We start from the raw sequence: 15,643 nt of genomic DNA on the forward strand, positions 1-15,643 counted from the left end.
TTTTTCTTTTAAATGCCTCTGACGATCCAAGCTGAGTTGCCTGATCGGCAGAGGCATTTAAAAGAAAAAAAGTCTCTGCGGATCAGGCAACTCAGCTGGGATCGTCAGAGCCTTTTGAAAGCATTTTTTTACAACCTCTTCAGTGTAAAAAAATGGTTTTAAAAGTAAAAAAAAAAAAAAAGGCCACGCCCACCCAGTCACATTACCCCACCACCACCAAGCCATGCCCACAGAACCGGTAGTAACAAATTTTAGATTTCATCAACTGCTGCAGAGTACCTCCTCTAATAGGCCTATAAACTCTGCATCCCTAAAAAATTAGCATACAGGTAGTCCTTGATTTTTGACTGGGTGCTTAGCGATTGAAGTTACACCACACACCCAAAAAGCTACTCACTCAGATTCGAAGTTACGATGTGTGCCCTTCCCACAACTTCTTGGGTGCTTGGAAATTGGCCAGCATTTACAATTATTTGCAACTATTTGTGGTCACTTCACAATTTACAATATTTTTTGCCAGAAACGGTGTTCACTTCCAGTTTCCAGCACTGCCCCACAGCAAACAATGGATTCACTTAACAAGCCCCACAGAAAAGATTGTAAAATTGGGTCTGATCACGCGATGACCTGCTTTACAACTGTGATGACTTATAACTGAAATTGTGGGCTCAATGATGGTTATAACTCAAGGACTACCCCTGTATTCATACAATACACCAAGCTTCAGATTTATAGAAAAGAATGACCCCAAAAGTAACCACAACCACAAGTTCAATCATGTAATATATTTAACCTGGTTACTGAATTAACCATTTTCTGGATATTGACAATCTTTTAGAGCTTAAACACCAACAAAACCTCATCTTGCACAAAAGCAGTGATTACATTGTACACTGTACATTGTATAGATCTGGTTGAGGCTGTTGTGTTCATTCATTCAGTACTTTCACCACATAAATAATCAATAATCAGGTAGTCTTCAACTTGCGACCACAGTTGGGATCAGAATTTCTATTGCTAAGCAAGGCAGTTAAGTGAGTTGCACCCAATTTTACCACCTTTTTTGCCACAGTTGTTAAGTGAATCAGGCAGTCGTTAAATGAATCCCATTCCCCCCCCCATTGACTTTGCTTGTTGGAAGCCAGCTGGGAAGGTTACAAATGGCAATTATATTACCTCAGGGTATCATAAATATGCCTGTTGCCAAGTGCCTGAATATTGACCATAGGGATCCTGCAGTGGTCATAAGTACAAGGGCTGATTGTAAATCATTTTTTTCAGTGCCATTGTAACTTTGAATCATCGCTGAACAAATGATTGTAATTCGAGGACTACCTGTAATAAATTCTTCAACAAAATCAACTTAACTTTGAAAATGGTAGGGAAGGGTTATTGTGAAGTGTCTGCTCCAGGCAGGCCAGTAAAAAGGTGCTTCTATAGAGCCATTTCTTCTAATCTCAATTCTTCAGAGAACTTGGAATTTTCAGACTAAAACATGATTTGTGCAGATGCTGCATTTGCTTCTCCTGCTGCTGAAATACCCAGCTTTTGAGTGCCCACTTAAGGTGCTTGCTAAGGTTGCTTTTGTATTTATTCAGGAATGTCAGGCAGAAGAGGGCTGTAGGAGGTTATAAGACTAAATGAGTTACAAATCTAGTCTTCCATTCAATGCTCTGAGATAACACTGAAATTATCAATCACATTTGAAATTTGAAGAGAGGCTAAGAAAGTGATGCATTTATGCAAGACACTAAATACTAAATACTAAACCAGGATTAGTAAAGTCAACATAACATAATACTTGTGTTTTTATATCTCATAGAGCCACAAATTAACACCCAACCCATTTAAAATTACTCTAGTGCATTGTATAAACACAGCCAAAAATAGGTAAGATTTGAAACTGATCGCTTGTTTGCTGTCCTTGATGGAAACTATTACCATAACTGTTCTTCGTTATACAGAATGAATACAGTTATGACTTGATTTATTTCTATCCTTGAATCGCATACTCTGAATTGGAAATCCAGAAACATCAAATGAATTATAGTATGGGAATCTTAGCTTGTCATTTTGGCTTAGTAAAAGTAATTATTGATTCTTTGGACTGTTTAGAGCAGGGGTCTCCAACCTTGGCAACTTGAAGACTTGTGGACTTCAACTCCCATAGAATTCTGGGAGTTGAAGTCCACAAATCTTCAAGTTGCCAAGGTTGGAGACCCCTGGTTTAGAGACGTTTGGCACCTGTAAACAATCCTAGGTCAGTAATAAACAAAGCAAGACTTTTCTCAGAGCTGTATTTTCAGGGTTCACTATGATCATTCCTCATGACCAGTGGGAGCAAAATAGTAGGTGCATCTTTCTTAATTTCCCCAAAATATTTTTTCCTACACATGTGTCCATGCCTTGAAGTAGACATTCTTTATATCTCCCTCCTTCTCTTAGGGATCTCGTGGCCGTTTGCGTGGAGGACTGGGTTGTGAGTCCATCCTTCGCCCGAGGCCAGTGCAGCGTCTGACATTCCAAGCTGGAGATCCCTACTACATCAGCAAGAGGAAGCGGGACGAGTGGCTGGCCAGGTGGAAAAGGGAGGTGAGGAGGCGCATCGGTATAAATGTATAAATTTCCTTAGCTATGAAGGAAAACCTCCAAATGCCAATTAGATCTTAACTTTTCCCCAGCATCACCTCCTGAGAAGTTACTTCTGTTTCATGCTAATGGATATGTATTTTTTTTTGTAATGTTAAAATACACAATTATTAGGAGAGTTAGAGCTAGATAAGGACTTGGTGTTGACCTATGGATAGTTTGAGAATGCTAAGGTTCTTTTCTGAACAGTTCCAGGATTCTCCATGGAAGATTAATTGTTTTTTTTTATAACAAATGGATACTAATTGGGTGAGACAGGATTATACATTAAACTTTAGAGACTTAAGACTTGTAGATAGTTGCTTCCTCATTGTGTGGCTTGGTGAGTGAAATGGCTGGGCCAGCTGAATGAGATAAGAAGATGACAGAGTAAACCATCCTCTTTCCTTGATAGGGAATTTCCAACTTTGTATGAAAATACATTTTCTTCCTCATATTACAGCTTATTTATTTCTGGGGGGGGGAGCCATGGTGGTGGCTTAAAGGAGACCAACCTATGGAGTAACACTGTAGTGGAAAGCAACAAAAACATGATTCTACACATATAGTACAGTGAAGGGTTGTGTTTGAGGCATAGGAAAACAGCTAGAAATGTGAGTGACTTCCCTCAGATTTGGACAATAAAGTGGGAAGCCATTTTGTTCAATAAGGCTGGCTCTGGGGTAGGGATTCTCTTGAGCATTTGCTGAAAAGATACTTGGAATGTGAGATATTATTATAGATGTCATTTATAAAGAGCTGGTAGTGTGCGTGGCTCCCAAGAATGTAGCGACAGGGATAAATTGGCTATAGAGGGAAAAGCGTTAGGAGGATTCCAGTATCTGCCTAACATTAGTTTTACAAAATATAGTAATTATTCTACAGTGTAATGGGACACTTTAATATGCCACTTGGGAGCAAGGGAGCTTCTGGGGAAATGTGGCATAGAGGCAGACTTATTGGTCCCTTTTGCTTGCATGCACAGTAAATGAGAATAATTATTGTAGAATAGGTGAGCAGGTAGATTTGTGGGCGGGCAGGCTTTGATGATGTAGCGTGATGAGCTGGGTGGTGTGATAGAAATTTCTTCCAGTCTTTTTCTTACTGGAAGCCAACTGTCCTTATCTACTCTATAGATTATCCTTCTTTTCTCACATACTGCTGTTCTGCAGAGTCTCTGTTCGCCTTCCATATTTGTTTGTGGTCCTGACCTAACAGCAATAGCACTTAGATTTATATACCACTTCACAGTGCTTTACAACCCTCTCTAAGCAGTTTACAGAGTCAGCATATTGCCCCCAACAATTTGGGTCCTCATTTTATCCACCTTGGAAGGATGGAAGGCTGAGTCAACCTTTGTTCTGTCTCCGTCTCACACACGCACACCAGCAGTTGACCAAGAGTTAAAATAAACCAACAGACAAGAATTTCCTTTGATAACAGAATTGGCAGCAACCCAGTGGCTGCTTGCCAATAGTCTTTACTTACAGAGGGAGGTTTATCTCCTCCGACCGAGAACATCAAAGTCCACAAAAGCCAAAGAATAATCAAGTCCAGTCCAAAAAATCAATCCAAGCAGAGCATATAACAAAGTTCCAGAAATGCAGAATGACTTGCTAGCTTTCCGTTTTGTCCGTCACAAAGCCTGAATGGCCACCACACCCCCTTTTATCCCCTATGGGGTGTGGTCCAGTGACTCAGCTTAATCTCTGGCACGCCTCCTTCTCTGCTGCATGCGCTTGTCTTTCCGACGCTGTCGGGGATCCAGCCAAGACTTATCTCTGTCACTGTCTAACTGCGGCTGCTCGGGAGTGTCTGGCTCCTGGCCTATCTCTTCTCCTGCGGAAGACACCTGAGGCATTGCCAGAGAGGAGGGTCCTGGAGAGGGAGGCCTTGCCAACTCCTCTCCTTCACTTTTGGAGTCTTCTCCCTCTGATAAAACGAGCTCGGGGGTCGGAGTCACAACAACCTTGAGCCTGGTGATATTCGAACTGCTGGCAATTGGCAGTCAGCAGACGTAACCTGCAATACTGCATTCTAACCACTGTGCCACCACAGCTCCTATCTAAGGCAACCATGTATCTACCCAAATAAATATTTAGACCACACTTGGTCTAGCCTCTCCTGCAATTGTCAGGAATGATACCATTAAAGCTAGACCCCTTTGGATGTTACCTAGTAGAAAACTGGGCTAAGTTGGGAACTTGTAAACAAAAGAATGCAAGCAGGCTTGTTTGTAATTCAATTTTCCGATGCATGTTGTCCCAGCTTTGCTGCCTTTTCCCTAATTTTAAATTTTGGCTTGGATTTTATTGTACTTCATTTAATTGTATTTTTTGTGTATGTCTGCGTGCGCCTTCAAGTCAATCTTGACTCCTGACAACTGCTTGAATAAATCCATGCAGTTTTCTGGACAAGATTTTTGGAAATGGCTTGCCATTACCTTCTTCATAAGGTTGAGACAGAGTGACTGTCCCAAAGTCACCCAGCTGACATCCTGCCTCAGGTGGCACTAGAACTCACAGGTTCCCAATTTCTAGTCTCGTTCCTTAACCACTAGTCCAAACTTGCTGTCATATAAACAGTTGAAAATAGGCTAAAATGAAATGTCTAAGATGCCTGAATTTCATTAGCAGTTTGTGTTCAAGGAAGGATAGTGAGGGATACTTTTAGACAGCATCCAGTTTAGACTCTAAATTGGGGGTGCAATCTTCTCTCTCAGTTGTCACGTCTATTTCTCTCAGTTGTTGCATGGATTTGCTCCCACTTTTCTTCGGATGCTTGTGTCAAAATTATGAGAAATATAGCAACACTAAAACCTATGGTTTAAAAAAAAATTCACAACTTAATTTAAACCAGGTTTCGTCATTGCCAGGTTGGAACTGATGGATTTCGTATTATACTAGAGTATTTATTGTTAGTTCTTTAGTTAGAATCGGGTTGTAGGCCTCCTCCTGAAGAGCTGGTGACATTCTTGTTTTTCACCCATTTGCTTGCCAACCTTGTTTGCTGCTGCTAAAATCCTTTTCTCAGCTGATCCCCTAATAGTTGTATAGAAAGTAATATTCTGATGCCATGTAACCTCATTCTCCTCTAAAACAGCTACAGCTTATTTCTCAAGAGTTGCTTGCGAGAGAGACAAATAACTTTTGAAAAGAGCTTTGCAATCTTCTTAGGAAAGGGCTCCAGAGGGAAGTACACTCATCAGCATCGAGAACTTTCTCTTCAGAAGGCAAGAAGATCTGCAATTTACCAAAATAGCCACTTGTGAATTAGACGGTTATCTGTAATTCTTCACCAAATATTTGAAAAAACTTTCACTATGTGATTTCTGATTATGGTGGATATGTGGAGACTGGTACAGTCAAGTACAGATTGGAATTGTGGTACCTGCCTTATTTTGGGCAAAATCAATAGTCCACCTAGTTAAACTTTGTCTGCTTTGGCAGCAGCCCTCCAATTTCGCAAGAAAGGAATAGCCTTTCTCAGCATCCTTTCACCTGGAGAGTTTGGCTAATAAAGCAGGTGGTGATCACTGAGAGACAAACTAAAGAATATGTGAAATGTTTGGATTCATATTATGGATATAATACGTATCTGTATGTCAATTTTAGTCACTTTTATTCTTGCTGCAGAGGTAGACTGAGGACAAGGGCCATGACATATGGTCTACGTCAAAGAATCCTTCAATTTTCAGAAACATGCTGACTGAGGAGAAATGAACTTGAGCCTTCATAATGAATTAACGCATTATTAATTGATGAGACTCTGTTATTTGGCCTTCTAAGGGACTCTGGTATGCTGGGAAGCCATGGTTTCTTATCTCTCTGCTCTATGTATTTGCATGTGTTTCTTTAAACTCTTGGTTTCACTGTAACATTTCATGGAGGCAATAACCAGAAAACCTTTCCATCACTTGTAAAACTTAAACATCAAACTACCGTATTTTTCAGAGTATAAGACACACCAGAGTATAAGACGCACCTTAGTTTTTTGGGCGGAAAATAGCGGGGGGGGGGATCTGCCTACCAGGTATTCATCTAGCTAGCGTCCTTAGTCTGGTCAGTTTCAGCACATTAGTTCGCTGGTTTTGAGCGCGTGCACACATGTTTTTTATCCCCTGGTTGAGGATAAAAAACAGCTTCTAGAGCACAGCCGATTGTCGGAGGGAGCAGCAGTGAGAAAAGCAGGCAAAACGTGGAAAATTGCTTCACTTGCTAGTGCCTCCTTAGGGTTGAAAAAAAGCTTCAAAAAAGCTACATTCGGAGTATAAGACACACCCAAATTTTCAGCCTCTTTATAACCCTCCGGGCACATATTTGCAAATTATTTGATTTATTTACTAGGCTGTTTGTTTTCTGAACTAGCTCCAATGATGTGCTTGACTCTTATTCACCTTATTCTAACAGCAAATTTCCCATTTGGTTTTATTTATTTATTGGATTTTTATCCCATCTTTATTACTTTATAAGTAACCCAAGGCGTCGAACATTCCTAATACTCCTCCCTCCTCCTATTTTCCCCACAAGCACAACCCTGTGAAGTTGGTTGGGCTGAGGAGATGTGATTGGCCCAAAGTCACCCAGCTAACTTTCATGCTTAAACTGGGATTAGAACTCAGTCTCCTGTTTCTAGGCTAGCATCCTAACTACTACACCAAACTGGACTGTTTTTCTGATCTAATGTGCTCCTGGGTATGTTTGTATATTATACAGGCATATATTTTATACACATGTACACACATAAAACACACACACGCACACACACACACACACACGCAGAATCAGTAACTTAATAGGTAAAGGTAAAAGTTCCCCTCGCACATATGTGCTAATTGTTCCTGACTCTAGGGGTCGGTGCTCATCTCTGTTTCAAAGACGAAGAGCCAGCACTGTCCAAAGACATCTCCATGGTCATGTGGCCGGCATGACTAAATGCCAAAGGCGCACGGAACGCTGTTACCTTCCCACCAAAGGTGGTCCCTATTTTTCTACTTGCATTTTTTATGTGCTTTTGAACTGCTAGGTTGGCAGAAGCTGGGGAAAGTAACGGGAGCTCACCCTGTTACACGGCACTAGGGATTCGAACTGCTGAACTGCCGACCTTTCGATCGACAAGCTCAGCGTCTTAGCCACTGAGCCACCGCGTCCCTCAATAACTTAATGTATATGATAATTGGTTATTCTGCCTCATGGAGATCGCTTATACAGCATCTACAGGTTTTGGGGAATATAAATGTTTCTGTTGCATTTTGAATGCATGTCCTCCTCATAATCCTGTTAAAAATTACTCTCCTTCATTCTTCGCACACTGCTATAAAACTTAAGGGAAAAAAAGTTAAACGGAAGCATGAGAAGTGAGGAGAGAGGAGAGAGTTAATCTCCTCCTCCACTGCTCAGTTAATGGACAGGGAGCAGCTGAGCAGTGGGGGACAGAACAAACCAGTTAAAGTTATAACAACAACAACACCCCCCCCAATTTTCCAACACTGATTACTGTTCCCTGCCATTCTATTGAGTGATGTGGAGGGGAGAAGAAAGGGAACGGATATTTTCCTAAGCTTAAAAGCTATGGGAAGCAGTGCAAAAAAGGGGTTAACTTCCACCACCAATCATACCCCTAGTGCGAGATTTTTAGAATGGATGAGCAATAGAAAAATAAAGCTGCTGCTGCAGCTATTCTTTTTTCCATTACTTATTTGATCAGAGGAAGGGAACCACGGTTCTCACTCCAAGGCTGTTCATCAGAGGAAAGTGAACAGTTGGAAAGCAGATCCTCATATTTGTGTGCTGGATTAAAAGGATGGGTGGGAGAGAATATAGCAAAGTAGGACCTATGGAGCAAACATTTCCCTCTTCAGAGCAAAACTAAAAATGAACTTTATGATGATTGTGTGCATTGACTGCAGAATGTGCTTATTCTCCAAAGAATGTACACAATACGTTTGAGGTATGTACATTCCCCAAGCTTGTTGGACATTGGAGTCACTTTGAACTGTGAGATTGGTGGCATATAAATTTAATAAATAAATACCTATAGCACAACACTTAGATTTATATACCACTTCATATTACTTTACAGCCCTCTCTAAGTGGTTTAGAGTCAGCATATTTCCCCCAACAATTTGGGTCCTCATTTTTCTGACCTTGGAAGGATAGAAGGCTGAGTCAACCTTGAGCCGGTTAGGATCGAACTGCTGGCAGTCTGCAGAATTAGCCTGCAATACTGCATTCTAACCACTGCGCCAACGAGGCTCATAGATAAATAAATATCCTGACATTTTGCATTAAGGTTCATAAAAAAGTATGTATAATGTATGGGAACTTTAATATATAGTTTTTTGTTCTTTCTTGAATGGTCATAATGTATATTTTCCATGAGAAGTGATGAATGCGTGAGTTGACCAGTTGTTTAACTCAATATTAACTCAAAGAAAACCCACAATTGGATCATGCAGCCTAAAGTGCATAGGCTGATAGCATGTTAAAAAGCCTACTTATGAAAACATGAAAAGATTGGGGGAGGAACTTCCTAGAAATAATTGCATATGGAGTCCACAAAGGATACTTAGTAGAGGATGGATAAGGCCCACCACAGATAAAAATGGTCCTTCATTGATTGTTCTGAGACTTGCATCACAGGTAGCACGAAATACTTGTTCCTCTATATCAGGGGTGAAATCCAGCAGGTTCTGACAGGTTCTGGAGAACCGGTAGCGGAAATTTTGAGTAGTTCGGAGAACTGGCAAATACAACCTCTGGCTGGCCCCAGAGTGAGGTGGGAATTGAGATTTTGCAATATCCTTCCCCCAGGAGTGGGGAGGGAATGGAGATTTTGCAATATTCTTCCCCTGGAGTGGGGTGGGAATGGAGATTTTGCAGTATCCTTTCCCTGGAGTGGGGTGGGAATGGAGATTTTGCAGTATCCTTTCCCTGGAGTGGGGTGGGAATGGAGATTTTGCAGTATCCTTCCCCTTCCACGCCCACCAAGCCACACCACGCCCACCAAGCCACACCACGCCCACCAAGCCACGCCCACAGAACTGGTAGTAAAAAAAATTGGATTTCACCACTGCTCTATATCCATTTTTTCTCATTTCTTTTTTACTCTTAGTGTCTTTCTACCACTTCCAGAGGTCCATTTGTTTTATTTTTAATACTGTGACAATGCAACTCTGTTCAAGGCTGTTGTTTAATACAAATTTAACTGGCTTTTTTCAAAAAGCCCTTGCAGAATATCTTTGATTTAAAAGGAGCAGTCAGCAAAAGTGACTCTCCTCCAGAAGACGTTGCTGTGCGCCAAAATAATTGTCTTGCCGCAGGGCACATTGAGATGGAAGTGCATTCTTAGATTAATGGTAATTTGAGCTGTAGCTCTTGGCTCATAAGCCATGAATAACTGTCACATCATCAGTCCTTAAACAAGACTGCAAGATAAATTCAAGCTGTTTTCTGACCTAACGGCCTGGCCTTCTAATATCATCTCAGTCACATAGCCAGAGCAAAATGTGGAAGTGCTTCCATTGAGAGGGCAATAGTTAGGCTTAGAGATCTTGCATACTTATTTGGGTTGAGTTTGGGACAGATCAGCAAGGCACCATCATCCTGTTACCCTTATTCTATCTTTTCCTCATAATTCTTCTGTGTTTTCTTGAATTTTAGAAAAGCTTGCGTTCTTTCAGTTAAATGTGAATGGAACGTAATCTTTGTAGGTGTGTTTTAGTCTACTCATTTGCCTTTCTTATTGTTAAGGGGATTTGGTACAGGCAGTGGTGAATTAGAAAAATCCAGCCTAGCACATTTATTATAAACCTTTAAAAGGGTTGCTACTTGATGGCCCTATTCTCTTAATTAATCTTTTAATTATTTCCTCGCTACTTTTTTCTGAATGAGAGCATTATTACAATAGCGTTGTAATTCTATAATGTTCAGTTCAAAAAAAATAATAATAATCCAGAAATCCCTTTTAATCGTAGTCAAAATGGCAGTATCTATCAAGATTATGTTTTAAAAATTAGCATTTTTGTGTGAATATATTAGCACACTATTAGTGCTGAAGTACAAACATTAGAGATGTAGCACTGCAGTCTAGTGTTACCTTTTCTTTAGAGAAAATTTGTGGCGATATAGGACATAGCAGCATAGTGTATAATGTTAACATTTGTATTATGGTGTTAATAGTTCTGTAACATGACTATACAATTCAGGTTTTTTTTAATTGTTGAAAAAAAGGAAGTGATGGGAGAGTTGGAATTTTAAAAAAGTTATCATAACAGTGTTATTATCTCTACAGTATACCTTTCTTTCTTTAAAAAAAAATCAGATTAGAAAATGTTTCAGCAATGATTAAAAGCAGAAATACAGTGACACGTAGCACAATAGTTATGTGTTGATTTTCAAACAGCTCCACCCAGTGCAAACACCTCACATCTATTGTGATGGACAAACATAACATATATCTGAAGAGCCATGAGTGAGTCTCATTATAATCCTGTCACCCATCATCAGGAAGCAAAGGAGATGGATTAGGGTTTCTTTCTCAAGCAGAACAAGTGGCACCATAAAGCTTTGCCTTTTGGTAGCCCACCAGATTTGCCCTGTTGCACCTGGGGCAGGTGGCGGATGGCGTCTGAGGTGCTGATTGCTGTGGTTGTGTGTGCTAACTCCCTCCTCTCCTTTACCTTTCTCCCACAGACCGATAACCCAGCGGCAGCTCAGCTTGACAAGGTTCGTGGCACACCTTTGGGGTTTTGGGGGGAGGCGGCTTGTCTCTCATGTGGCCTTCATACCAGGCTTGTGTGCTAAGCGTGTGGATGTGCACACGCGGACATGCATTCACATCCTCCCATGCGTGTGCCCGCTGCCATAGAGTTGTATTTGCTCATGCACACCTCCAGACATGCTTTGCTTCTGTACAATGTGGTTTTGAAACTGTTATGGGGGGGTGTGATCTGTTGCTGCTGGACTGTTAAATATGTATGACCCTTTTTCTAGGATAGCTTTCTTCTTGCCCCACTCTTGCTCTCCCCTTCTTTTCTCCACTCTCTCTTCTCCACTCTCCTCCTTTCTCTCTTTCATGCACCCAAAGCCAACTTTGAGGTTTGTGTTTCAAATATTCAAATGTTCATTGGATGCCCAGGATGCTCTTATATCATCAGATCTAAGATAGAGAACTCGTAGTCTGGGAAAATTCATATTTAGCAAGACATAAACAGTTGAAATAGAAACCAGGAAGCCACAAAACAGAGGCAGAACTCTTTCCCTAAAATTTTTCTAGCCAGAAGAACTAACACTAAGATAGAAGAGCTACACATTGCCTTCAGTTTCATAATTATGAACTTCAAGCGAGAGCTTTCAAAGTTCATAATTATGGGGCAGGAAGTTATAAAATTCTAGATGGAATTCCAGATGGTTTTCTGACCGTTCCAAGGAAATGTTTGATTCCAAATCTGCCAATCCCATCGAAGTCCTAATTGTAAATAATTCCTTCTACTTGGCCTCTTCTACTTGCTAGAGCCAGGTAAGCACTGTGGTTTTCTTTGGGGCTTGGTGCTAGGAAATGGCAGTTATAGGCAAGAGTAATGGGACGAGCCCCTCAGTAGTAGGTCCACTTAATATGCTACACTCTAACCTTATTTTAACATAACACAGTGTGATTGCCTGGTTCATTGCCAATGGGTAGGCTTGTATAGTGAGCTGAGCTATAAACTACACAAACGTGTTTTAGCTTGGTCAAGTATTATATGTTACATGAACGCATCAGTGAATCTAACAAAATAGGATAGAGACCATTGCTTTGGGGTAGAACTGGCAAAGAAATCCCTTGCTACTATGGCATCCAATCTTTGTGGGTGAGGGTGGATGGAATAATGACCATTCCATCTTAGTTCCCTTATTAACTTTTAGTAGCTTACTATGATCAATTTGCACGGTACATTGAAGATAAAATTGCTTGTGTTCATTCCAGTGCGAATTCCAGGTTGATTGTTCAGTCAATTTATTTATTTATTCAATTTATATGCCGCCCCTCTCCGAAGACCCAGGGCGGCTGCTCTTCCGGTTTACAAAGGGATTATTTTCTGTTCCAGCAAAGGTAGCAGAGAATCTTGCAGTGCAGTGTTATATCAGTTTTTAAGATCCTACAAGGCACTTTTGCTGTAATGGAATTAATACTGCTTGCTTCTAGGGGAGGCTTGATAGTACAAAGGCTTTAGTAGCTTGGTGGCCATTTAGCCCTTGAAAGCTTATGCCCTACTATGTTTTTCAGTCTCATATAGAATTTGACCTTGCATTTGACAGTGATACTTCAGCCTTTGCAGATTGGGAAAGTAGACAAGCTTGTTGAAGCTTGAAATGGACCCTTCGTGTTCTCAACTCTGGTACATCTTGATTCTTCTAAAACAGAATAGGGCTATCAGTTACGATAAACTTCAGTAGTTAGACTGAGTTTTCATATTCAGAAGCAGTCGATCTCGGGACAGGAGCAAGATGAGGATCAAGATGATCAAGACCTTGCCCAGTGAACTCCAAAATCTTTTAGATGATCACTGTTGGTAATAGCAAACTGGATTAGATTGGATACCTGATGAAAGAGTCATCTCTTTCAAAACTGGATGTTTCATAACACTTACTGAATTTGCTTTTTGATGCTGGTATGTTACTGATGTGCCACTGATAATATTTCAAAAAATCCTCAAAGGTGATCTTTTTTGCATAATTCTCAAAAAGAAACCTTTCTTTTAAAAATTGGGATTCCTAAACTTGTTTGTTCTCTGCATGTGGTAGCACCTGTCAACCTTCAAAGCTGATATCTAGATTAGAAAGTCAGAAAAACATCTTGGAAGAAGTGGCAAACAAATCCCATACCATTATTAATAAAACTGCATGGAAATATTCATATAGTCGCCAAGAGTTGAGTTGAAGTTGAGGAAAATATAATTAAATATATTTTAATTAGTTGATTGGATTGTTCAACTAAAAGAAAGATACTAATTAGTTTTAATAATGAAAATCATTCACAGCTATCATCTAATTTGCCTGTATTAATTTAGAGTATGTGCAATGCCTTCATTTGCCATCATTCTTGATTATGTACAATGCTTCAGATTTGACTCCTGAAAGTTTCTTCAGTGTGCATGTGCACCTATCTGTAACCTTTTAAAACAGCCTATTGATTTAAAGAATGCCCAACTTCAACTGAATCTGAGCACAATACCTAACAGAAAGCCTGAGCAATAAATAAAATAAAGAAACTGATGATAGAACTCTAGAAAAACCATACAGAAGAATATAAAACTTAATAAAATAGAATTTAACAGAAGCTTACCAACAAGGATTAGAATAGCCATCTTTTTCATCCCTTTCAGAATATCATCAAGATAGGAACCATACAACATTATGGAGGAGTACAGTTCCAAAAACTCAGCACTACAACAGAGAAGGCATGCTTTGAGGCCCTGATAGAGGTCAAGGCCAGGGGGACCAAATATCCCCAGCAAATAGGCCTTATCAGGATTAGTCTAAATTAGGGGTGGGCAAATACACCCTCTTTATGACCTGAATTCCTGAGCCAACCATGCTGGCACAGGAATTCTGGGAAATGAAGTCCACAAGTCGTAAAAGGGCCATAATTGCCCACCACTGGTCTAAGTCAACATCTCCCCTTCCAGATCCATATAGTATCCAGATTCTAGGACATCAACAGGAACACTTGGAAAGTCCAGGTTTGAATGTACCTCTGGGTATCATTATTGACATTGATGATACTAGAGTCTGAAGTCTGAACCGATGGGTGGACTCACCCAGCGATTCCATGTAGATGTTTACAGGAAGGTAAATGCACAAGACCATGTCCCAGGCATCTCACCTGGACCTGCCCACTTAGAATCCAACTCTGAGTGAATCTGGCCAGCTTTAGCCACCAAATAACTAGAATATTCAACACAGCACCCCAATAGAAACCTCTCCTAGCAAGGAGCAAATCACTTGAATAGGGCTAATGCTCATCTATTAATGGATGCAGTAAAGGCAGAGAAATCACATTGTTGTGGCACTCTTATTGCTACAATGTCATCTAAGTATATAATGGGGATGTGATGGCTTAGCGGTCAAAGACATTGAGTTGGTCAGCTGGAGAGCTCGCAGCCCGGATTCGAGACTTGAATGCTGCGTGATGGGATGAGTTCCCAATACTTGCCCCAGCTCCTGCCCATCTAGCAGTTTGAAAGCATGCAAACATAAGTTGATAATTAGGTACTACTTTGGTGGAAAGTATTCCGTGCCACTCAGTATATAGTCATGCTGACCACATGACCACGGAATTGTCTTTGAACAATGCTGGCTCCTTCATCTAAGAAACGGAGATGAGCACCACCTCCTAGAGTTGGATATGACTGGACAAGGGAAACCTTTACCTTTTATCTAAATATGAACTCTTTCTTGTGTTTGGTCAGACTCGTCCCCCTTTGTCTTCCTTCAGTGGTGTTCCAGGCATCTCTTTTGACACTTCCTTTCCTGAAAATCTTCAGAATTGGTACACAGGGAAAGGCTTCAGTCGTCCACTCATTCCAGGTTGCAACCAAGGCCTCGGGTGAAATACCCATCAGGTCCTCAGGGAAAACCACAAGCTACCCCTGAAACCCAAAAGGGTCCATAGTTGCCTGGAGCAGGCCAATCAGTAGACCCTGTCTCCTTGCAAGGTGGGTCACACCAGCAAGCCAAAAAGCAATCACAGACTTATAGCAGTAATCCTCCACTTTTGGTTCACATTGAAACTGCCAGGGAGGGGATACTGAAGATGAGCATCAGTGTATATTTTATGTTGATGACTTTGGACAGGTTTATGGTTGTTATGGAGGCCATAAACTCCTGAGCATCTAGTGGCAAATTGAAAGCCTTGATAACTAAGAATCTTGGACTGTCTGTAGCCAATGTGGCAATGAAGTCCAGAAATTTCAAACAATGATCATGCTGTGCATCAGAGAAGGTGGTGTGCAAATAGTAATCCCAAAAGCCCA

General features: G+C 40.8%; 1 protein-coding gene across 7 annotated transcripts in view; it reads left to right on the forward strand.

Annotated features, from left to right (window-relative positions):
* Positions 1-15,643, forward strand: part of DNMT3A (DNA methyltransferase 3 alpha) — a 114,690-nt gene that overhangs the window by 57,665 nt on the left and 41,382 nt on the right. For 4 of the 7 annotated variants that reach the window (XM_034421166.3, XM_087888780.1, XM_087888778.1 and 1 more), the window contains exon 6: positions 2,446-2,592. In XM_034421166.3, the coding sequence (XP_034277057.1) occupies positions 2,446-2,592 (147 nt within the window). Of the gene's footprint in view, positions 1-2,445; positions 2,593-11,321; positions 11,355-15,643 lie in introns of all 7 variants that reach the window. The other 3 variants (XM_034421164.3, XM_034421165.3, XM_087888777.1) reach the window with 1 other exon arrangement.

Source organism: Pantherophis guttatus, chromosome 1, assembly GCF_059756535.1.
Source record: "Pantherophis guttatus breed Tessera chromosome 1, ASM5975653v1, whole genome shotgun sequence".
Classification (NCBI taxonomy): Eukaryota; Metazoa; Chordata; class Lepidosauria; order Squamata; family Colubridae; genus Pantherophis; species Pantherophis guttatus.